Source organism: Salmo salar, chromosome 15 (assembly GCF_965601325.2).
Source record: "Salmo salar chromosome 15, fSalSal1, whole genome shotgun sequence".
NCBI lineage: Eukaryota > Metazoa > Chordata > Actinopteri > Salmoniformes > Salmonidae > Salmo > Salmo salar.
This window is the reverse complement of record NC_138305.1, coordinates 37,850,001-37,873,546: the sequence shown is the minus strand read 5'-3', so window position 1 is coordinate 37,873,546 and position 23,546 is coordinate 37,850,001. Positions and strand designations below refer to the sequence as shown.

Below are 23,546 nucleotides of genomic sequence, written 5' to 3'. Positions count from 1 at the left end.
TGCAGTCAGTGTCTCACAGATTGTTCTGTTCATAATCACGGTGTAATGTCTTCGTTTTGTGTATGTGCTTCTGCATGTGTGTCTCTGTATGCTTCCCCTGTAGGCGTTCTGATTGACGCCATGAGGAAAGGCTACTGGATTATTCTGGATGAGTTGAACTTGGCCCCTACTGACGTCCTGGAGGCCCTCAACAGACTGCTGGACGACAACAGGGAGCTGTTTGTCGCAGAGACACTGGAAGTGATCAAAGCGCACCCCCGATTCATGCTGTTCGCTACCCAGAATCCTCCTGGTCTCTACGGAGGCAGAAAGGTACGTGTGACTCAGGCCATGGTGGGTTATTAGGATTAAATTGGGATAGTGTAGTTTGGTTATTTCACAGCCATAAATAGTGCAAGACAAGCAAGCACACATTTTCTACGCTCATTGAGTACCATGGGATCTGTTCCTACGGGCACAGGAATTAGGATGGTGATGAAAGTGTAGTTTGGTAGACCAGGTCTCAGCGAGTGCAATATAATTTCTCTCCCCTCAGGTGCTGTCCAGGGCCTTCAGGAATCGTTTTGTGGAGCTTCACTTTGACGAGTTGCCTAGTGATGAGCTAGAGACCATCCTCTGCCAGAGATGTAGTCTCCCTCCATCCTACTGCTCCAAGCTGGTCAAAGTCATGCAGGATCTCCAGGTGACTGTCTCATATTTCATCTCCTTTCATATGCTAACTCATTGCCATTGGCAATAAGGTAATATTATGTTATAATTTTTTCACTCGCTGTGTGTATAGTCTCTTCGCAGGGGATCTACAGTGTTTGCTGGGAAACATGGCTTCATCACCCTGAGAGATCTCTTCCGCTGGGCCGACCGCTATCGGCTGGAGGAGCAAACCGATGCCTCCCGCGATTGGCTGCAGCATTTGGCTGATGACGGTAAGCCCCAATAGGATCACAGCAGCACTTTCGTCCCATCTTATACGACGAACTATCATCCGTTTTTGTCTCTATTGCTTTCTCTATCTGGTTTTTCAGCGTGATTTATGTGTGAAATCATGTTCCGCTTCACTTCAATGGTAATGTCTTTTCACCTAAGTATTTAGGATTGTTGAAGTGTTAGTGTGTCTCAGGGTTCATGCTGCTGGCTGGGCGGGTCAGGAAGCCAGAGGAGGCCTCCACTATCCAGTCCATCCTGGAGAAACACTTCAAGAGGACGGTGACCTCTGACACCCTGTTCTCAGAGCAACAACTCACCACACAGTTTAGTGAGTAGAGCCTGGTTCTCTCACACACGCACACACCAACATGCCCTTTTTACCCCGACCCAACTGTGTGCATGACCCTGCTCATTCACAAACAGTTCATATTGGAGGAGTGTGTCAACAACACAGGAAAGCATTACTGTGACTACAACTGTTCTGTCAAAATACAGAATGTTGAATGGAGAAAGTTCAGTGTGAATGTGGTATGGAGAATGTTCAGTGTGTGAATGTGGTATGGAGAATGTTCAAGATGAATATGGTGTCTTTTATAAGGGCATGTAGGGAATGAGAGAAACCTCACAACTCTTGGCTGCACATACATAAATATGTGCTTTAGATGTTGAGACAACAAGGTACAGTGTATCACTATTCTCCATTATGTGGGGTCAATGGAGTGTGAACATGAATATTGCGTGTGAAGGGGATGGATTGTCTGTCATGTGGTGTTGTGCTGGAATGATATCACCTCCCTTTGTAACATACTAATCTGCTAATGATTTTGATCAAGTTTATTAGGCTATTTGTATTGGCCAGTGTGTCAGAGTTAACCTGGTTTATTGTGAATGGCAGGTCCGTTCGTGGACAGCATCGCGGGTGTGCCTGAGGAGTTCCGTCACGTGGTGTGGACGCGGGGGATGAGGAGACTGGCCGTGCTGGTGGGACGGGCCCTGCGTTTCGGGGAGTCTGTTCTATTGGTGGGAGACACTGGGTAGGATTCATCCTAAATTCCTGATTGTGGAAATCTCTCCAATTGTCAATGAAATCTGTAAAGCGAGCAGAAGGTGACGTGAATGGGTTAGTAAGTACTACAGAAAGACAAAGCTCTCCTAACTGTGTCCACTTCTCCTGAAGCCAGTGCAGTAACGTAGTGGTTCCCAAACTGGGGGGGCTCGCCCCTGGGGGGGGAACTCAGTCCGGCTTTCAACCTACTGTTGAAAGTTGTAATAGTAGAATGCACAAGGGGCCATTTGGAAATTGAGAAGTGCAGCATCAGTTTTCCTATAACATGTTAGTAATTGCCGACCTCAGAGAGCTATTTATCTATAACATGTCAGAAATGTCTTGATCAGTGTGTCAGCTAATGTTTTTTAGCTAGGTTGTTGAGCCCGTAGATTTTGTAGATGTTCGTGTCACTCGACTCAAATTAGACATGACAAAATGTATGGAATTGCAGGAAATAAGCTGTAAACCTGCAAAATGTTATCTCCGCCAACAAGAGGGGTGTGAACAGTTTGTGTCATGAACAGTGCTTGTGCCCGTGGAAATAGATGTGTGCACGGAGTGGGGCGTGGGATTTTCCCCTATGCTGGAAGAGGAGGCCTGAGTAAAGAAGTATGGGAACCCCTGCAGTAACATACTAGCCTAAACCTCCAGAAAGACCGATCAGTTAGAACATACGTTCTCCTCCCCCCAGGTGTGGTAAGACCACCATCTGCCAGCTGTTTGCGGCGCTGGCCGGACAGAAGTTCTTCTCCCTCAACTGTCACCTGCACATGGAGACGTCTGACTTCCTGGGGGGCCTGCGTCCTGTCAGACATACTGGGACACACCAGGTAGATACTACACCGTTTATGGTCACAATTTAAATTAACTAAGTTATGAACCCTCTTTTTTTTTCTTCTTTTTTTTAACCTTTATTTAACTAGGCAAGTCAGTTAAGAACAAATTCTTATTTTCAATGACGGCCTAGGAACACTGGGTTAACTGCCTTGTTCAGGGGAAGAACAACAGATTTTTACCTTGTCAGCTCAGGGATTCGATCTTGCAACCTTTCGGTTACTAGTGCAACACTCTAACCATTGGGATACCTGCCGCCCCTAAACCCTCATAAACCCTTTATAAGGCATTAAGGTCCCCCGTCGTGTGTTGGTACAGGCGGATGCTGAGGACGGCAGGTTGTTTGAGTGGCATGATGGGCCCCTAGTCCTGGCCATGAGAGAGGGAGGGGTGTTCCTCATGGACGAGATCTCCCTGGCTGACGACTCTGTGCTGGAGAGACTCAACAGGTACACACACCCTGACTATGTTCCAATATCCGCACTAGTGTACTGCTTAGAATCCCTGCCCAATACATCACTTAATTCTGAATGGTATACTAGTTGTGGATATGGTAATAGAGCCGCTTTCTCACACTAGTTAGCGTATAACACTTCATTAGTTATCGTTGACGTCTGACCCTGCTCTGATTGGTTCAGTGTCCTAGAGACGGAGAAGTCTCTGTTGTTGGCAGAGAAAGGAAGTGGAGATGACGATGATGTGGAGCTGATCACAGCAGAGCAGAACTTTCGCCTGGTTGCCACCATGAACCCTGGAGGAGACTTCGGCAAGAAAGAGGTAAACCATTACAATAGATGAACCAGCAGGGCCGGAGTCTAAACCGGCCCCTAAAATTACATCCTATTCAATTTCTGCCAATTTCTGGAGGGGACATACAGGGCCACAACCACTTCTGTTTGTTTTGTAGATGATCAGTCCAACTTGTTAACATTTCTCTGTGTGTGTGTCCAGCTCTCTCCTGCGCTGAGGAACAGGTTCACAGAGATCTGGTGCCCTCAGAGTAACAGCCGCAGTGACCTGGTGCAGATCATCCAGCACAACCTGAGGACCAGCCTCTCATTGGATGACAACGACCACCAAGGTACTCCTCTCCTCCACACACCACAGACAGAATACATCTCATCTAGGAGTAGCATTTGATAGGCTAGAATAGTCTCCCTACCTGTACGTATCTCATTTGAGTGTAAATCTCTTCAGTTTTTGTTGTTCTTAGTCTCAAATGTGTTCATAGGTACACACCATACCCCACTGTATTATTAAGGTCATCCATTTCTATTTTACTTCCTTGTTGTAGCTATCTCTCACTATGACCTTTGACCCCCAACCCAGGAGGAGACATCGCCGAGCTCATGCTGGACTTTATTGACTGGCTGACCAACCAGGACTTTGGGCGGCGCTGCGTGGTCAGCGTGAGGGACATCCTGTCCTGGGTCAACTTCCTCAACCTGGTGTGTGAGCGTGACGCCGACGGCTTCATGACCATGGGGGACGAGGGCGAGGAGGAGGCTGAGTGGGACCTCCGGCTGGACACGGTCACTGCCTTCATCCACGCCGCGTGCCTGGTCTACGTGGACGCCATCGGCTCAGGTCAGATACCAGGCCACTAGGTCACAGTACACTGCTTATTGTTGTTGTTTATAGTGGAAATACACAGCAAATGTTCTGGTGCTTTCGTAAGGACACCAAACTCCTAAGTTGTGCATGTGTAGGATGCTTCATGATGCTTAGTAGGCCTCAGTGCTACAATCACATGATCTCACGTCTTTCTCTCCTTCTTGGGATGTCACAGGGACAACAGTATCTGCTGCGGAGAATGCCTTTGTGGCACGCAGGGCCTGTCTGAGCTTCCTGCATACCAAGCTGGGTGGGGTCACCAAGCTGGACCAGGAGATGCTAGACGCACTGAGGGTCTACGACACCAGCCTGCTCAGGGAGCCCCAGTGGGGGGACGACTTTTTTGGCATCGACCCCTTCTACATCTCCTCAGGTGGGAACACTTTTATCCTAGATTAGAGCATGAAGCATCCCAAATGGCCATTGGACCCTGGTCAAAGAGATAGCACTATATAAGGAATAGGGTGCCATTAAGAACCCAACCCTTAACTAGAGCATGTGGTTTATTATGGATCTGTTTTTGTAAAAATGGAACTGAATGTTTCCTGTGTTGTGCTAGGCCCGGAGAGTGAGAGCAGGAGCCTGACTGACTATGCCCTAGCAGCAGGCACCACAGCAGTTAACGCCCAGAGGCTCCTGAGGGCCCTGAAGCTGCAGAGACCCGTGCTGCTGGAGGGCTCCCCTGGCGTGGGCAAGACCAGCCTGGTGGCCGCCCTGGCAAAGGCTTCTGGGAACCACCTCGTCAGGATCAACCTCTCGGAGCAAACTGTAAAAAAACTGTTCACAAACTTTCACTGGGGCTCTTTACTATGATAATGCAAATTTTGAATGTTATTGTCTGGATAACTATTTATTTACATGTGTACACCTCAGGAGGTTGGTGGCATCTTAATTGGAGAGGACGGGCTTGTGGTAATGGCTGGAACAGAATAGGTGGAATGGTATCAAATACATCAAACACATGGTTTGATGCCACTCTATTCACTCCATTCCGGCCATTATTATGAGCCAGCCTCCACTGGTGAATACTATGTTGTATTGTTACATAATGTCTGAACTTTTTAAACTATACTGAACATGTAGAGTGTTGTTTCATGAGCTGAAGTAAAAGATCCCAGAAAACGTTCCATACAAACAAACCATTTATTTCTCTCAGATTTTGTGCAGTCATTTGTTTACATCCCTGTTAGTTAGCATTTCTCCTTTGCCGAGATAATCCCTCAACCTGACAGGTCTGGCATATCAAGAAGCTGCTTAAATAGCATGATCATTACACAGGTGCACCTTGTGCTGGGGACAATAAAAGGCCACTCTAACGTGCAATTTTGTCACACAACACAATGCCACAGATGTCTTCGGACAATGAACACAGTTGCATTTTATCGATGTCAATTTGAATGCACAGAGATACCGTGACGAGATCCTGAGGCCTATTATTGTGCCATTCATCCGCCGCCATCACCTCGTGTTTCAGCATGAAAATGCACGAAATGTCGCAAGGATCTGTACAATTCCTGGAAGCTGGAAATGTCCCAGTTCTTCTATGGCCGGCATACTCACCAGGCATGTTACCCAATGAGCATGTTTGGGATGCTCTGGATCAATGTGTACAACGGCATGTTCCAGTTCCCGCCAATATTCAGGAACTATACACAGTCATTGAAGACGAGTGGGACACAGGCCACAATCAACAGCCTGATCAACCTTTTATTTAAAGGTGTCTGTGATCAAAGGATGCACATCTGTGTTCCCAGTCATGTGAAATCCATAGATATTAGGGCCTAATGAATTTATTTCAACTGACCGATTTCCTTATATGAACTGTAACTCAGTAAAATCTTTGAAATTGTTGAATGTTGCGTTTTTATATTTTTGTTCAGTATAGATTTTATAGGTACAAGTTATTGTCATATTGTTTTAAATGCATAATATTTTGAAATGAAAAGCACCATAAGGGAGGAATTAAAAACACCAGTGATGGCACTCTAAACCTATGTATGATGTAATTTCCTTTCCTGACAGGATGTGACAGACCTGTTTGGGACCGACCTGCCTGTGGAAGGAGGGAAAGGGGGAGAATTTGCATGGCGCGATGGCCCTCTCCTGGCTGGACTGAAGGCTGGACACTGGATTGTCCTGGATGAGGTATGGAATCATGTTTTTTTAAATTTTTTATATTAACTCACCAGTTAATAGACATGTCAACTTGAGAGGGAATTTGCATTGTTTCAGGTTACATCAATTCTTGAGTGGGACTCCAGAAAGAATAAAGCTTTAGGAGAAAGCAAAATAAGTATGACACAATTTTTGGATAATGACGCATCTATTTTTCTCTACTCCTGTGTAGTTGAACCTGGCCTCTCAGTCCGTGCTGGAGGGGTTAAACGCCTGCTTTGATCACCGTGCTGAGATCTACATCCCAGAGCTGGGCATGAGCTTCCAGGTACAACACGAGAAGACAAAGATCTTCGGCTGCCAGAACCCCTTCACTCAAGGAGGGGGGCGCAAGGGCCTGCCCAAATCCTTCCTCAACAGATTCACTCAGGTAAGATATAAAGAGCTAGCCAAGTATTTTAGATATATTATGTATTGAAATGTTGAATAAATAGTATGGTTGTATATATATTTGTCTTTTTGTGAAATTGTATTGGAATTTCAACTGTTTTCTCAGGTGTTTGTGGATCAGCTGACCAGTGAGGACATGGAATTTATAGGAGACTCCATCTTCCCGAATATTGACAATCAGATCATCTCTAAAATGGTGCAGTTCAACAACCGGGTAGGTAGAGGAGTCCTTTTACAGTGGCTCCCATTTTATCTCTTTCAAAACAACTGGTTGTAAAAAGACTTGATAGGCTTTTTTGCTCTGTGACCATTGACTATTGGGAAGATGACGTGTCCAAATTTGACCCCACTGTTCCAGCCAAGGACAATGGCCACCAGCCTGTATAGCAGCAGCTGATGTTCCTTACATTTATAGGCATTAGTGCATGGCACAGTGACCAAAAACATATTTAGTCAACTAAGTCATTTTTTGCTGTCTTGAACACCATTTTGCCTAGCCACTGACATTGCTTACCGCTGTTCCCCTAAAAAGACAGTAAAAAGAACAATTCCGTTTCGATGGACAATAAAGTTGTATTCTATTTGATTTTTGTCAGCTGGTCCTTGATGTATCTGTGGAGAGGAAGTGGGGTCAAAAAGGAGGCCCCTGGGAGTTCAACCTGCGCGACATGTTCCGCTGGTGTCAGCTGATGCAGACCGACCAATCACCAGGGTTCTTCAACCCGGGTCAGCACGTGGGGTTGGTGTACGCTGACAGGATGAGGACCGAGGCAGACAAGGCACAGGTATGTAGACTACAACTCCTGTACATATGCACTATCTTTACTCAGTGGGTTTGTGTTCAAACTTCCTGTTTATCTCATCACATGTTTTGTCTTCAGGTGCTATCTGTGTTCAGGAAGGTGTTTGGAGAGGACTTTGAGCCTTACACCGGATCAAGACAATTCCACATCACTCCACTCAATCTGCAGGTCAGTCATGTTGCAAACTCCATTCAGTTTTGGGTTGAAAGATATTATCAAGTAATGTTTTGAATGAATCATATGTGCTGGCTGTACATGGTGTCATATCGTTTCATTCAGAGCTAGCTATACACATAGTGAATTAACCCTTCTCTTCGTCCTCCTCTCTCCCTGTCATCCAGGTGGGCTTCTCTGTCCTCCAGCGTAGCGGTGGATCACCTGTGGCCCTAGACCCCCCTCTGTCTATCACCCACCAGGCACTGCGGCCCCTGGAGTCCCTGATGAAGTGTGTGGAGATGGGCTGGATGGCGGTGCTAGTGGGCCCCACGGCCAGCGGGAAGACCAGCCTGGTGCGCCTCCTGGCCCTGCTCACCGGACACCGCCTCCGGGTCATGGCCATGAACAGTGCCATGGACACCACCGAGCTGCTGGGAGGGTTTGAACAGGTAACCAGTCCAGTCTAGTCACAGAGTCTCAAAGAGAGACCAAGCTGGGAACTAAATATAGTAATCAATGTAAATCCTTTGGGATTATGAACACTCTTGATATCATAATATTGAGTGTTGTATTACAAGCTGGTTGGGTCTGTTTTCCAGGTGGACATCGTGCGGCCATGGCAGCAGGTGCTGGAGAACGTGGACTACATCGTTGCCATGGTAACGCGGCGAGGCCTGATGTCATTGGACGGGGCAGGGGTCCAGGACACAGAGTTCCTGCTGAAGACCTGGAGCCTCTTCTGTCGCTGGCTGAAGGAGGAGGGCCTGGAGAGGACCGGGGGGACGGTGACCTCTGAAGCCCTCAACAAACTAGAAGTCATCATCCTCCTGCTGCAGAAGCTCAACACCAAACTCAAGGTGTTCACAGGTAATGTCAGGAACAGGCAGCATCCTGAGGGTGAAGCTCTCTCTGGAACAGACTGACACTAGAGTCATAGTGATGGTGTATGAGTAGGTGATTTATGGAATGTTTGAAGTTAAGAATTACAAACTTTTTGGTGCTAATGGGTCATTCTATGCTAGGTCATTCTACACAGACGCTGTGAGCAAACTAACCATAACATTTTGCTCACAGCACATGTCATTGCGAGAGGAAAATGTTTCCCTATATCTTCATGTGATTAACCCTGAATGAGCAGTATAAACACCATGTACTGTGTCCCTCACCCTCCCTCCCTCCAGACATGTCCAAGCTGCAGATGGACTTCACCCTGCTGAAGGAGCGTCTGGCCCAGCTGCAGGACGGCTGGAGTAACGGAGGCTTTGAGTGGCTGGACGGCATGCTGGTCCAGGCCCTGCAGGCTGGGGATTGGCTGCTCATGGACAATGTCAACTTCTGCAGGTGAAGAAAGCAGCCAATAGCAGGACCTGCATCTTAAATGATCACAATATAGCTAATTATACCTCTAAATGTGTCACTGAAGGTAGTTGAGGATCTTGGTACAGTGTGAGTAAACAGGTCTTCTCACTTCTGTGAGGCTGGATGGCACCAGAGTGTGTTGCAGATGGTAAATGTAAGGTTAATGGGTGTTGTGTTTCTGTTTGTGTTAAGCCCCTCTGTGTTGGACCGTCTGAATGCCCTGCTGGAGCCCGGTGGGTGTCTGACCATCAACGAGCGTGGGGTCATCGATGGAACCACTCCTTCCATCACCCCACACCCCAACTTCAGGTACAATACAAAGGTTTGCACACACACACATATCAACTCTGTTTGGACAGGCCAGTCTCAACTCATCATCTGGCCTGACTCTAGGTTGTTCCTGACCATGGACCCAGTGCACGGAGAGATCTCCAGAGCCATGAGGAACCGAGGGGTGGAGATCTACATCCCAGGGGAACATGAGGGGGTCTGTTGGGACACTCTGGACCTGAAGACTGTTCTCCACACTGCTGGTGTGACCGGAGACTGTGTGTGTGACCTGCTGATTGAAATACACACTGACATCAAAGCTTCCATTTGGGGTGAGCACTGAGGGAAACCTCTCCAAAATATGTAGTTTCAGTTGGACATCAGCTATAGTTTGCATGTTTCTTCAGATAAAACAAAGGTATCCATAGAATGACTCCTCCAGTATGAATCTCTTATCTCTTCCTTTTTCTCTGTCTATCCAGATTCCCCTGCATCATGTGTCTCCTCCCTGCTCCACGCTGCAGCCCTGCTGTCCTGCCAGCTGCAGAGAGGGGTGGACCTGCCCAGTGCCCTGCAACATGCCTGTGGGGAGGCCTACTCCCTCTGCCAGCGCACCACCGCCATCCAACGGGTACCAACCAACACCACCTTGTCTATTATAGAACATCCTCTACTCCCACTGCTATAACCTCAACTAGCCTGTCTCTGTGATGTAATATACACTGACAACCAGCCTAATACAGTGATATCTCAGTCCAAGACCCTAGTTATGTTCATATTATATTAGGTTCCTAGTAGATTAATTGAAGTCAGTAATAAAGAATGGAGTTTTACATGTGGTTCCAGCAAGCCCAGGAGGTGATTGAGCGCCACCTGTCCATCCTGGACACAGAGGACTGGGGCAGCGGGCTGCTGTGTGCAGGGGTGTGGCCCGACGGCTTTCCCTCAGCCCTGCTCTCCACCGAAGACTCCTGCTTCTCCTCGGTCCTCCGCGACGGACAGGTCCTCTCCTTCTGCCTCAACACACTCAGCATGCAGGGCAAGAGGTGAGACTCATAGATTACAGGTCGGACATAGGCGTTTCTCCTGATCATGTGACCAGACCTGGAAAAACGGGTTATAACTAGGCCCCAGAGTTGTACCCGGTCTTATTGTAGCTGTAATGCTAACGTTTAGCTTGACCTGTGTGTGTGACCAGGAGCCGTCCTCTGAGCCTGAGTGACCTCCAGAGGGCTCTGCAGAGTGGGGCAGTGCTGCACGAGGGCCTGGTTTTCTCCGGCGGCGTGGTGGACCTGGAGGAGGACGGTGACACCCTGCGCTTGCTGCCTACCGCCGTCAGGCTACTCACCGAGAGGGCCTCGCACTCAGACTGGATGCTCCGCACCGCCTGGCTCTCCAGCCTGGCCAAGAGCTACAAACACGCCCCTGGTATGGAGCTCATTCACTGCCCTTCCATCAGCTTTTTATCTTTTTGGAGCTTTGTTGCTACCTACCAAATCAAATTGTATTTGTCACATGCGCTGAATAAAACAGGTGTAGACCTTACCGTGAAATACTTACTTATAAGCCCTTAATCAACAAGGCAGGTCAAGAAATGGAGTTAAGAAAATATTTACTAAATAAACTAAAGTTTAAAAAAAAATCATAAAAAGTAACACAATAGAATTATATAACAATAACGAGGATATATACAGGGGGTACCGGTGCCGAGTCAACGTACGGGGGTACAAGTTAGTTGAGGTCATTTGTACATGTAGGTAGGGGTAAAATGACTATGCATAGATCATAAACAGCGAGTAGCTGCAGTGTAAAAACAATGGGGGGTTCAATGTAAATATGCCGGGTGGCCATTTGATTAATTGTTCAGCAGTCTTAAGGCTTGGGGGTAGAAGCTGTTAAGGAGCCTTTTGGACCTAGACTTGGCGCTCCGGTATCGCTTGCTGTGCGGTAGCAGAGAGAGCAGTCTATGACTTGGGTGACTGGAGTCTTTGACAATTTTTTGGGCCTTCCTCTGACACTGCCTAGTATATAGGTCCTGGATGGCAGGAAGCTTGGCCCCAGTGATGTACTGGGCTGTACGCACTACCATCTGTAGCGCCTTACGGTTTGATGCCAAGCAGTTGCCACACCAGGCGGTGATGCAACCAGTCAGGATGCTCTCGATGGTGCAGCTGTAGAACTTTTTGAGGATCTGGGGACCCATACCAAATCTTTTCAGTCTCCTGAAAAGGTGTAGTCGTGCCCTCTTCACGACTGTCTTGGTGTGCTTGGACCATGTTAGTTTGTTGGTGTTGTGGACACCAAGGAACTTGAAGCTCTCGACCCGCTCCACTACTCGATGTGAATGGGGGGCCTGTTCCGCCCTCCTTTTTCCTGTGGTCCACGATCAGCTCTTTTGTCTTGCTCACATTTAGGGAGAGGTTGCTGTCCTGGTACCACACTGCCAGATCTCTGACCTCCTCCCTATAGGCTGTCTCATCATTGTCGGTAATCAGGCCTACCACTGTTGTGTCATCAGCAAACTTAATGATGGTGTTGGCGTCGTGCTTGGCCACACAGTCATGGGTGAACGGGGAGTACAGGAGGAGACTAAGCGCGCGTCGCTGAAGGGCCCCGGTGTTGAGGATCTACCCTTACCACCTGGGGGCGGCCCGTCAGGAAGTCCAGGATCCAGTTGCAGAGAGAAGTGTTTAGTCCCAGGGTCCTTAGCTTAGTGATGAGCTTTGTGGGCACTATGGTGTTGAACGCTGAACTGTAGTCAATGAACAGCTTTCTCACATAGGTGTTCCTTTTGTCCAGGTGGGAAAGGGCAGTGTGGAGTTCAATTGAGTGTGTCATCAGTGGATCTGTTGAGGCGGTATGAGAATTGGAGGGGGTTTAGGGTTTCCGGGATGATGGTGATGTGAGCCATAACCAGCCTTTCAAAGTACTTTGTGGCTACCGACATGAGTGCTATGGGCGGTAGTCATTTTGGCAGGTTACCTTCACATTCTTGGGCACAGGGAGTATGGTGGTCTGTTTGAAACATGTAGGTATTACAGACTCGGTCAGGGAAAGATTGAAAATGTCAGTGAAGACACTTGCCAGTTGGTCCGCGCATGCTTGGAGTACACATCATGGTAATCTGTCTGGCCCCACGGCCTTGTGAACATTGACCTGTTTAAAGGTCTTGCTCACATCGGCTATGGAGAGTGAGATCACACAGTCGTCTGGAACAGCTGGTGCTCTCATGCATGCTTCAGTGTTGCTTGCTTCGACGCGAGCATAAAAGGCATTTAGCTTGTCTGGTAGGCTCGCGTCACTGGGCAGCTCGCGGCTGGGTTTCCCTCTGTAGTCCATAATAGTATGCAAACCCTGCCACATCCGACGAGTGTCAGAGCCGATGTAGTAGGATTCAATCTTAGTCCTGTATTGACGCTTTGCCTGTTTGATGGTTCGTCTAAGGGCATGGATTTCTTGTAAGCGTCTGAATTAGTGTCCCGCTCCTTGAAAGCGGCAGTTCTAGCCTTTAGCTCGCTGCGGATGTTGCCTGTAATCCATGGCTTCTAGTTTGGATATGTACGTACGGTCACTGTGGCGACAACGTCGTCTATACACTTATTGATGAAGCTGGTGAATGAGGAGGTATACTCCTCAATGCAATTGGATGACTCCCGGAACATATTCCAGTCTGTGCTAGCAAAACAGTCCTGTAGCGTAGCATCCGCGTCATCTGACCACTTCCCCTTGGTGGGATAGTCTTGACCGTAGATCATCCAGTTAGTTTTCCAGTGATTGAACGTTGGCCAATAGAAGGGTATTGGCGGTTTACTCACTCGCCTATGAATTCTCACAAGGCACCCCGACCTTCAACCCCTCTATCCCTGTCTTTTCTTCACGTGAATGACGAGGATTTGGGCCTGGTGTCCGGGAAGCAGTATATCCTTCGCGTCGGAGGTGTGTAATCACTGTTCTGATGTCTAGAAGCTCTTTTCGGTCATAAGAGACAGTAGCAGCAACTTTATGTACAAAATAAGTTACAAACAATGTGAAAAAACGAACAAAATAGTACAGTTGGTTATGAGCCCGTAAAACGGCAGCCAACCCCTCCGGCACCATTATTCAACCAGGGCCATGTATATGGTGTATGTTACTGTTTATGTCAAGGGACTGCTCTGTGGTCAGTGGAGCTTTGTTGCTATCTGTATTTGGTGCGTGTTACTCTTAAGGACTGCTCTGAGATCCGCTTGTTGTTACAGAGGTGGCACTGGTGCAGCTGGAGGCAGGGAACAGGGCTCTGAAGGCCATGTTCAGCAGCAAGCTGACTGTGAAGGGAAAGTGCCTCACTGAGCTGCTGCAACCACACAGCACAGGTAGGCTAAACTAACCGCTGTAACTAAACTATTTTCTAACACCCTCTCCAGGTCTTTTACACAAATATTACATATCATAACTCCCGTCCAAACAATCACTTTTCACAAGTTAAAAAATTGCCATTAATGTTCATGTCGGCATTAGATGATTACAGGATTCTGGTTGACATGCGTTGGAACAAGCAGTACCTGGACATTCTGGCCAACACGTGTAACTTTGAAGACGAGGAGAGGTACATGGAGTTCATGGAGGCTCTCAATGCAGTGGCCAACAGGTATGTGTCTGGCTGTGTCCCTTATGGCGCCCTATTCTCTGTATAGTGCACTTGTTTTGACCAGGGCCTATAGGGAACCATTTGGGGTATATCCTCTGTCTGGTAGTCTGGCTGTTTAGTAACTGGGGTTACATGGTGGCAGTGGTGTTGAGTAACCTGGGTGTGATGTGTGTCCTTACAGGATCATACTGTTGATGGACAGAGAGGAGAGGGCTGCAGTGGGGAGCTGTGCTATCAAGACATCAGCACACAACAGTGCGCTGAGGCTGGCCACTGCTTTCTCCAAAGGTACTGTGCTGCTTCCGTACAGCTCGACTTGGTGACTGTGTGCTTGCTGAAATGTAAAGGTTAATGATAATATTGCTGGTGTTATAATGTTGCATATGTTTTTTTGACCATTAAAGGGACGGTGGACATTGGTCATCTGCCCCACCCAGTGCTGATGCACCTGCGCTCCTTCTTTGACCTGTGGGACACCTTTACACTGCAGGCCGTGCAGACTGGACAGCCCTACATATCTGACCATCTCATGTTCGAGGTTAATACCGTAGTAGTCATTGTAATTCCATTTTAGTTAATGTCTCTCATTCAGTAACCGTCATCAACCTGGGCTGAAATTCTGTTTGTAATAAATAGTATCTATGGTGTCCACAGATCCTGCAGCTGCTGCAGTGGAGAGACCGGTTCTGGCAGGTGTGTAACTCACTGCCTGCCGACTCCCAGGGAGTGTCGGTCCTCTCGCTACACTGGCAGTGGGTGCAGAAACACCTCATCCTCCGGCTTCCACAGCTACTACTGGGAGATGGCACCCATGAGTGAGTAACACCTTCCTTTTTACCCAGGAAGTAGTATTAGAATCCTCCAATAGACCTTCTGGACAGTCGAATCAATGAAATTGACTTTATTGTAAAAGTGGTTTTGGTTCCGTCCCAAATGGCACCCAATTCCCTACATAGAGCCATATGGGCCCTGGTCAAAAGTATTGCACTATATAAGGAAAAGGGTTCCATTTGGGACAGAGACTTTGTGTTTTCTACCCGGAAATGTAATGATAGCAACCCTTTGTTATTGTACTGTTCCAGTGGCCAGCAGGAGCTCCAGACTGTGTCAGCTGCCATCCAGACTGTCCTGTCCACCTCTGTCACTGTGGCTACCGCCTTGAAGGGCATCCAGAAAATACTGGGGAAACCCCTTCCATTCAAGGTAGAGAGAAAGAGACAGAGCGAGCAAACATTTAAACCACCTTACTCAAACACCCACCTTACTCGGAGAGAGAGCGCATTCAACACACTATCTGAAACAAGCACCTATACTGTAAACTCTCCTATCAGTTATTGGCATAACCAAGCCTTGATTTCCAGGCTTCCTCATGTTTAAGACTTGAGAGTATGGTAATACAATACTAATATTAATCCATCTGACTCATCGCTGTCTCCCATAGCTGGAGTCTGTAGCCGAGTGTGCATCCCAGCTGAGGGTCCTGAGCAGGGCCCTGGACGTGGGCGACCTGAGGCTAGACAACACGGCCTCCCTGTGGAGACAGGAGCTGGTTCGCCTGCAGGGAGCCGCTCTGGGCCTGGACACCAAGGAAAGCCTGCTAGAAGCCTGGGGCCTGGTCCTGCTGGCCAACAACCAGCTAGAACCCCAGAACTCAGGTAACCTGGTGCTACATACTAAAGTTGTGTCAGTGTCTGTGTCATCCCTCTCTAACTATTCATTATTCAATTATATCCTGATCCCAGGTGTCCTTGAGAGGCTGGTGTCGTGCGTGCAGCAGCAGCAGGGTCACATGACCTCGTGCGGCCTACTGGAGGTGCGCTCCTCTATGCATGACGAGGGGGAGCAGGGAGACAGCGCCCCTCCCTGTAGGGAGGTGTTACAGCAGCTCAGCCGCAGGGCCCAACTCTGGCCTCTCATGGAGGAGCTGGCCGTACTCAACCAGCTCAGGCTCAGCACCGACCTGCTGCAGCTGGCTCTCACACAGGGGTAAGAGATGGCCACAGTGGGTCAATGGAGGATTATCTTGCTTTATTGAATTAGATTTTGAATCTATCTAGTGCTTCAAATGTATCAAATTCAAAAAGCTTAATTGTCTATCCAATTTACATTAGACAGAAAAGTATCTTTGGCACATTAAAAACATCACACAAAAGCACCAGTAATTACATAGAAACATGTGGTATTGTTAAATGTTTTATGTTGTGTCATGTAGTTGTATGGATAACTAACTACTGTGCACTTTTCTCCACAGTGACAGAGAGTCCGAGGACAGCCTGCGTCGCGAGGTCTCCCAACACCTGCGCTTCTGTCTCCAGTCCACCCCCATGAACGTCAGCCAGCTCCAGCCTCTCTGGTTCCTCCTCAGCAGTGACCGGGTCAGCGGTTCAACCAGTTTACCCTCAGTATAATTGATTGATTGATTGATTTTTATTGTCCTTCAAGAGGACAATCCTGTATCTGTGCCTCAAACATAAAGCAGAAGATCTGGTTTTGTGTCATGTAGGCCAGTGGTTCCCAACCTTTCTTGAACCGTGGCACACCTTGGTGGGCTAAAGAAATTGTGCGGCACACCTAAAATGTCCCTATGTATTTATTTAGTGGCAATGACCTGGATCTCATCGGATCCATACTGCAGATTATATTTTTTCTGTGACAACAGATTAAATGGGGTGTTTTTGAACTATTTTCATAGTATCTTACTCATGATGATTCATTTAAAAGCTTCCCGCAAATCCGCGCTAGAAATATTTAGGTAAAATAGTCCTGAAAGATTTGGCTAAAGACCGTGGGTTTCTGCATTGTAAAGGAGTGACCATGCTCAGTTTGTTTCTATGGCAGAGGATGTGGTACAGCTAAAAGTAATCAGACTTGCCTGTGCTGATGGTTTTCACAGGCCAAGTCAAATTATACACATTAATTTGTTCATGATGCGCACCCCTTAAATGATACAAATGTAACAACAACAGCCTGAGCGCACCCGACTTGAAACGATAGATGTAACCATGTGCCATTCAATGTATTATATGACCGGACCTGGTGCTCGTAAGTCAAAAGTCCATGTGCATTCCACAGGTCACAGGCTTATAAGTGAGTGTTCCAAAAACGAATAGAGATTAGGAGATGTTTCGCGGCACACCTGAGAGTTTCTCAAGGCACCCCAGTGTACTGCAGTGATGTAGTCTGCTTTTTTTCACTAATTGGTCTTTTGACCAATCAGATCAGCTCTGAAAAAGATCTGATGTGATTGGTTATAAGGACAATATCAGAATTGGGCTGCCTGTGTGCACGCAACTGTATTGACTTGACTGTAGTGCCTGCATTTCTCCTACCAGCCTGCGGAGGAGCTGCAGTTTGTGTGGTGTGATCTGCTATCAGAGGCCCTGGCGGCCCTGTGGAGCAGCAGTGTGACCTCTGACCCAGAGCGCTGGCTGAAGTGGGACCCCCTGTGTTCCGAGGGACAGATGACATCATCCAAGACACCTCTGTCACCTGAAAACATGGTAGGTTAGGTAGCTAATGTAACATCTATGTGATGTGAGAGGCTCACAGCTTGCCAACAAGCTCAATGCATGTTGTCTATGGAGATATGCATCAGGATTTTGGATCAATTCACATCACTGAAATGAATTTCCTGCTATTCTGTTTTCAATCAGTTATTTCTTGATTTGAATTTAAGTGTTCCAACTAAGTCATTCTAACTGAGGAGTTCACTCACTCTTCCTGTGTCTCCTCCAGGGTCCTGGCATGCTGAGCAAAGCAGTGTGGTCAAGGTGCATGTTGGGGGTTCTTAGCAGCAGCGAGATGGGGGGTTGGTGGGACCCCACGGGGACGTCCCTCCTCTCCTCATCCCGGGTCACCCTGGGGGAGTGGAGGGAGCGGACCCAACAGCTCCAAGACGTCACCGCCGTGCTGTGGGACAACATGGCTGTCCCTGCACTGGCTGAGTTCAGGTACGCTCACTGGAGATGTTACCTCAAGCTTACGGAGAGGAATCACCATACACAACATACAGAACGCTGGCACTATAATTAGGGAAATAGCCCTTGCCCTACCTACATCAAATGACAGAATGATGCACATAATATATGATTTGGGGGCTTGCACTGTACAGTACCTGACAAAAGTTTGGACACACCTTCTCATCCCAGGGGTTTTTATTTGTTTTGCATATTTTATTTTGACTATAATAGTGAATACATCAAAACGATGAAATCATGCAGTAACCGAAAAAGTGTAAAACATATTTGAGATTCTTCAAAGTAGCCACCCTTTGCCTTGATGACAGCTTTGCACACATTCTCTCAACCAGCTTCACCTGGAATGCTTTTCCAACGGTCTTGAAGAAGTTCCCACATATGCTGAGCACTTGTTGACTGCTTTTCCTTCACTCTGTGGTCCAACTCATCCCAAACCATCTCAATTGGGTTGAGGTCGGGTGATTGTGGAGGCCAGGTCATCTGGTGCAGCACTCCATCACTCTCCTTCTTGGTCAAATAGCCCTTACACAGCCTGGAGGTTGTTGAAAAACAAATGAAAGTCCCACTAAGCGCAAACCAGGTGGGATGGCGTATTGCTGCAGAATGCTGTGGTAGCCATGCTGGTTAAGTGTGCCTTGAATTTTAAATAAATCAGTGACCGTGTCACCAGCAAAGCACCATCACACCTCTTCCTCCATGCTTCACGGTGGGAACCACACGTGGAGATCATCCATTCGCCTACTGTGCTCTGCGTCTCACAAAGACACTGCGGTTGGAACCAAAAATCTCAAATTTGGACTCATCAGACCAAAGGACAGAATTCCACTGGTCTAATGTCCATGGCTCGTGCTTTTTGGCCCAAACAAGTCTCTTCTTCTTATTGGTGTCCTTCATTAATGGTTTCTTTGCAGCAATTTGACCACGAAGGCCTGATTCATGCAGTCTCCTTTGAACAGTTGATGTTGAGATGTGTCTGTTACTTGAACTCTGTGAAGCATTTATTTGGGCTGCATTTTCTGAGGCTGGTAACTCTAATGAACTTATCCTCTGCAGCAGAGGTAACTCTGGGTCTTCCATTCCTGTGGCGGTCCTCATGAGAGCCAGTTTCATCATAGCACTTGATGGGTTTTGCGACTGCACTTGAAGAAACTTGTAAAGTTCTTGAAATGTTCCGGATTGACTGACCTTCATGTCTTAAAGTAATGATGGACTGTCATTTCTCTTTGCTTATTTGAGCTGTTCTTGCCATAATATGGACTTGGTATTTTACCAAATAGGGATATCTTCTGTATACCACTCCTACCTTGTCACAACAGAACTGATTTGCTCAAACACATTAAGAAGGAAAGAAATTCCACAAATTAACTTTTACAAGGCATACCAGTTAATTGAGGCATACCAGTTAATTGAAGGTGACTTGCAGGTGACTACCTCATGAATTCTGGTTGTGAGGGAATGCCAAGAGTGTGTAAAGGGTGGCTTCTTTGAAGAATCTCAAATATAAAATATATTTTGATTTGTTTAACACTTTTTTGGTTACTACATGATTCCATATGCGTTATTTCATAGTTTTGATGTCTTCACTATTATTCTACAATGTACAGAATAGTAAAAATAAAGAAAAACCCTTGAATGAGTAGGTGTGTCCAAACGTTTCACGTGTACTGTATATACGGCAGCTGTTCATATCTATTTGAAATGACTATTTTCACTTTATAGCTTTAGTACTCAGTCTCCCCCTCTCGCGCTCTCTCTCTCGGTCCTCTCAGGGGTACTGACCTGCGGCTGCAGGGCGTGGTGCTGCGCCGGCAGCTACAGTCCATATCAGAGCTGCTGCCTCCAGGGCTGCAGGAGAGCTACACAGAAACCTGTGAGAGCCTGGTGGAAGACCAGGACCCTCTGGTGGCCGCCCAGGATGTCCAGACCACCCTCACAGACTTCCTGCCCGCCAACCAGCTCCCCGAAGGCCTGCTAGATGCCCTACTCACCTGCCTTCAGCAGTTTGTCCAGAACAGGGTCCAGGGCTCCATCCGCGTCCAAGGCTTCAGCCAGCTGGTCCGCTCTGGGGTCTTCTGGGTCAACATGGGCCTGCTGCAGATCAAGACCTGGACCCCACAGACCATCTTCGACCCGGCCGTGAAGAGGGCCTACAAGCTGGACTACGCCCAGGAGGAGGTGGGCCACTGTCAATGCTACTGTCTCTTTTATCTTGTTAACACTGTATGGTACTAGGGGAGATGGGATATATCAACAGTCTCTTCTCTTTTTAACATTGGAGTAGAGTGTCATTCTCTTCCCCTATATGTGAAGTTGAGGGTGCCTCTGCCTCTTTCCCAGCTGGCTTTGCTGCAGGAGGAGTGGAGAGGACGCAGTCTGTCCTCTCAGCTGCTGACTGGAGCTGAGCTGGAGGAGAGCAGCACCACCGATGGCTTCCAGCATCCTCGCATCAGGTGAACAACATACAGAACAACTCACTGTGTCTGACCTAAAACACCATGACATGTGTTATGTATTGGCTACAGATGTTGATCAGATAGTTCTGGTTGACTGTTTTTTTGCCAGATAGGGTCATTCTAAACGTCATTGTCCCTGTGATGTTTCTGCAGGTACCTGTGGATCCGTATGCAGCAGGTGAAGGAGCAGATAGCAGAGCTCTCCAGAAAGCAGGCCTGCAGGCCCAACGAGCCCCAGTATGGCAGGCTGTTCCAGGAGCTGCAGCACTACCTCTGCAGCATAGGCCAGCCAGCCTCCATAGAGGATCTGCTCTCCCACCTGCTCAAGGCCCTCCAGGGGAGCGGCACCAAATCCAGGTCAGGGACTCAGGGCCTGCTGAAGGAGGAGGCTGTGTGGCAGGCCTCGCAGCACCGCTTCGCCCAGAGGCTGGCGGAGGAGTACCCGCTGTACCCTGACGTAGTGGGGCCCCTGAGGACTGCCATCCTCCAGCTGAGACATGGTATGAGACTGGTGGCATCCCAGGTGGCCTCTTCCCTCACCCCGATTCCAGGCCTGCCCAAGCTGGTGTCCTGCCTGCTGGCCTTCCCCTCAGTGTCCCCCAGCATGCCTTCCTACCTAGCCAGGGCAGACTACCTGTGCTCCAGGGGCTGCATGGATGTTCTGAGGGGCCTAGGGAAGCTCTTACCCCAGCAGGACCTGGATCACGTGGTCCCAGAGCCCGGGACGTTACTCCTGAACGCTCTGTTGTACCTGCAGTGCCACGCCCTCTCCACTGGTCAGCTCAGCCAGGACACACTCAAACTCTTCAGACACATCTGTCAGGTGAGTGTCACACGTTTTGATTGGATAACGTGAGATGTCAACTTTTTGATTGGTGTTTGTGGTCTGATCCTATTGATTGACAGGTGGCCCAACCAGTGTTCATGTTTGTCGTGTGATATGTCCAGGCTCTGGTGAACGAGTGGGACGAGCAGGAGAGGCGTGCGAGGGAGAAAGAGCAGCTAGAAGCCAGTCTGTATCGCCACCGCAGCAGACTCCACGGAACAGGTCTGAGTGAGGACGAGCAAGAGGAGAGAGACTTCAGACGCTGCTTCCCCCAGTTCAACAAGGTACAGTCTTTTCAGGGCTAGCCAATGTAATCTCGCTTTGGTTTATCACATTTTACTATCACCAGGTCAACTTTGCAACCATAACTCACCTGCCTCTGTCTTTCTCTCTCCTCTTCTCTTCCTCTCTTTCCCTCTTTCTCTCTGCTCTCTCTACTTAGGACTTTGCTGACATCACCACCCAGCCCAGTCTGGAGGGACCAGCAGACAGAGGAGAGCCAGAGGAGGAGGAAGTGACAGAGGATCCCAACGAGGCTGGCTTCCTGTCTCCAGCCTGTATGAACACTGTGGTACAGGTCCATCAGCGCCTCTGTCTGGGCTACACCCAATCACTGTGGTACCAGGCCAGCGCTCCAGCCAATCACAGCAAAGATCACATTCGAGCTCTGGTCTCCTCCTATCAGACCACAGCCCCGGTGATGTCACGCTTCTACCATCTCATGGGTGGGTAGTACACTTAGTAACGCCACGTTTGTATTCATTTCTATAAAATTACACAACATCTGAAAAAGAGATGTTGGGACTTTTAAGCCCTACCTACAGAATGATATCATGTAACTTAATCCTGCTTTTGTCTTTAGGATATTTCCATAACTCTACTGTTGGCTGTGTTAAGACATGACTTTGTCTAAAACCATCTGTCCCCCTTGTGACCCTCAGACTCAGAGATGGACCAGCAGCTGACAGGCACCCAGCTGTTTCTCAGCACCCTGCTCCAAAACACTGTCCAGGGGACCCCAGGCCCCGAGAGCCTGACCCTCCAACCAGACGGGCCCTATGACTTCTACCAGCAGCCCAACATGAGTGAGGCCCGCCTGTGTCTGCCTGTCCTGGAGCAGCTGGCCCTGGCCGTCGGACAGAGGCTGGAGGAGTGGCCCGAGCACCCCGCCCTAGTCCAGGTGAGAACCATGCAGAGTGGACCATTCCACCAGTGCCAAATCAAATTTCATTTGTCACATGCCCCGAATACAACAATGTCTAGACCTTACCGTGAAATGCTTACTTACAAGCCCTTAACCAACAATGCCGTTTTAAGAAAAATAAGAGTTAAGAAAATATTTACTAAATAAACAAAAGAAAGTAACAGTAAAATTACAATAACAAGGCTATATATACAGGGTGTACCGAGTCATTGTGCAGGGGTACAGGTTAGTCGAGGTATTTGAGGTAATTTGTATATGTGGGTTGGGGTAAAGTGACTATGCATAGATAATAGACAGTGAGTAGCAGCATAAAAAGGGGGGGTCAATGCAAATAGTCTGTGTAGCCATTTGATTAGCTGTTCAGGAGTCTTATGGCTTGGGGGTAGAAGCTGTTAAGAAGCCTGTTGGACCTAGACTTGGCACTCCAGTACCGCTTGCCGTGCGGTAGCAGAGAGAACAGTCTCTAATAGGGTTGCTGGAGTCTTTATGCAATTTTTAGGGCCTTCCTCTGACACCACCTGGTATAGAGGACCTGGATGGCAGGAATCTTGGCCCCAGTGATGTACTGAGCCGTACGCACTACCCTCTGTAGCGCTTTGCGGTCGGATGCCGAGCAGTTCCCATACCTGGCGGTGATGCAACCAGTCAGGATGCTCTCTGGTGCAGCTGTAGAACTTTTTGAGGATCTGGGGACCCATGCCAAATCTTTTCAGTCTCCTAAGGGGGAATTGGCGTTGTCGTGCTCTCTTCACAACTGTCTTGGTGTGTTTGGACCATGATAGTTTGTTGGTGATGTGGACACCAAGGAACTTGAAGCTCTCAACCTGCTCCTCTTACAGCCCCGTTGATGAGAAGAGGGGCATGCTCAGCCCTCCTTTTCCTGTAG

The 23,546-nt window shown here is 48.2% G+C and overlaps 1 protein-coding gene across 2 annotated transcripts in view; it reads left to right on the top strand.

The window, feature by feature from the left end:
* Window positions 1-23,546, top strand: part of LOC106571345 (midasin) — a 70,212-nt gene that overhangs the window by 19,018 nt on the left and 27,648 nt on the right. For both annotated transcript variants that reach the window (XM_045695636.2, XM_014144290.3), the window contains exons 25-66: window positions 104-312; window positions 536-682; window positions 782-923; window positions 1,118-1,252; window positions 1,820-1,958; window positions 2,664-2,802; window positions 3,125-3,255; window positions 3,445-3,583; window positions 3,758-3,887; window positions 4,136-4,393; window positions 4,596-4,793; window positions 4,980-5,188; window positions 6,443-6,565; window positions 6,768-6,965; window positions 7,092-7,199; window positions 7,582-7,770; window positions 7,867-7,956; window positions 8,130-8,393; window positions 8,544-8,811; window positions 9,126-9,285; window positions 9,496-9,612; window positions 9,697-9,905; window positions 10,056-10,204; window positions 10,420-10,619; window positions 10,772-11,001; window positions 13,812-13,925; window positions 14,071-14,200; window positions 14,382-14,488; window positions 14,605-14,738; window positions 14,855-15,015; window positions 15,283-15,403; window positions 15,642-15,855; window positions 15,943-16,186; window positions 16,452-16,575; window positions 17,533-17,700; window positions 17,936-18,150; window positions 19,947-20,352; window positions 20,515-20,627; window positions 20,784-21,453; window positions 21,579-21,740; window positions 21,899-22,181; window positions 22,398-22,636. In XM_045695636.2, coding sequence (XP_045551592.2) covers window positions 104-312; window positions 536-682; window positions 782-923; window positions 1,118-1,252; window positions 1,820-1,958; window positions 2,664-2,802; window positions 3,125-3,255; window positions 3,445-3,583; window positions 3,758-3,887; window positions 4,136-4,393; window positions 4,596-4,793; window positions 4,980-5,188; window positions 6,443-6,565; window positions 6,768-6,965; window positions 7,092-7,199; window positions 7,582-7,770; window positions 7,867-7,956; window positions 8,130-8,393; window positions 8,544-8,811; window positions 9,126-9,285; window positions 9,496-9,612; window positions 9,697-9,905; window positions 10,056-10,204; window positions 10,420-10,619; window positions 10,772-11,001; window positions 13,812-13,925; window positions 14,071-14,200; window positions 14,382-14,488; window positions 14,605-14,738; window positions 14,855-15,015; window positions 15,283-15,403; window positions 15,642-15,855; window positions 15,943-16,186; window positions 16,452-16,575; window positions 17,533-17,700; window positions 17,936-18,150; window positions 19,947-20,352; window positions 20,515-20,627; window positions 20,784-21,453; window positions 21,579-21,740; window positions 21,899-22,181; window positions 22,398-22,636 — 7,886 coding nt within the window. The remainder of the gene's footprint in view (window positions 1-103; window positions 313-535; window positions 683-781; window positions 924-1,117; window positions 1,253-1,819; window positions 1,959-2,663; window positions 2,803-3,124; window positions 3,256-3,444; window positions 3,584-3,757; window positions 3,888-4,135; window positions 4,394-4,595; window positions 4,794-4,979; window positions 5,189-6,442; window positions 6,566-6,767; window positions 6,966-7,091; window positions 7,200-7,581; window positions 7,771-7,866; window positions 7,957-8,129; window positions 8,394-8,543; window positions 8,812-9,125; window positions 9,286-9,495; window positions 9,613-9,696; window positions 9,906-10,055; window positions 10,205-10,419; window positions 10,620-10,771; window positions 11,002-13,811; window positions 13,926-14,070; window positions 14,201-14,381; window positions 14,489-14,604; window positions 14,739-14,854; window positions 15,016-15,282; window positions 15,404-15,641; window positions 15,856-15,942; window positions 16,187-16,451; window positions 16,576-17,532; window positions 17,701-17,935; window positions 18,151-19,946; window positions 20,353-20,514; window positions 20,628-20,783; window positions 21,454-21,578; window positions 21,741-21,898; window positions 22,182-22,397; window positions 22,637-23,546) is intronic.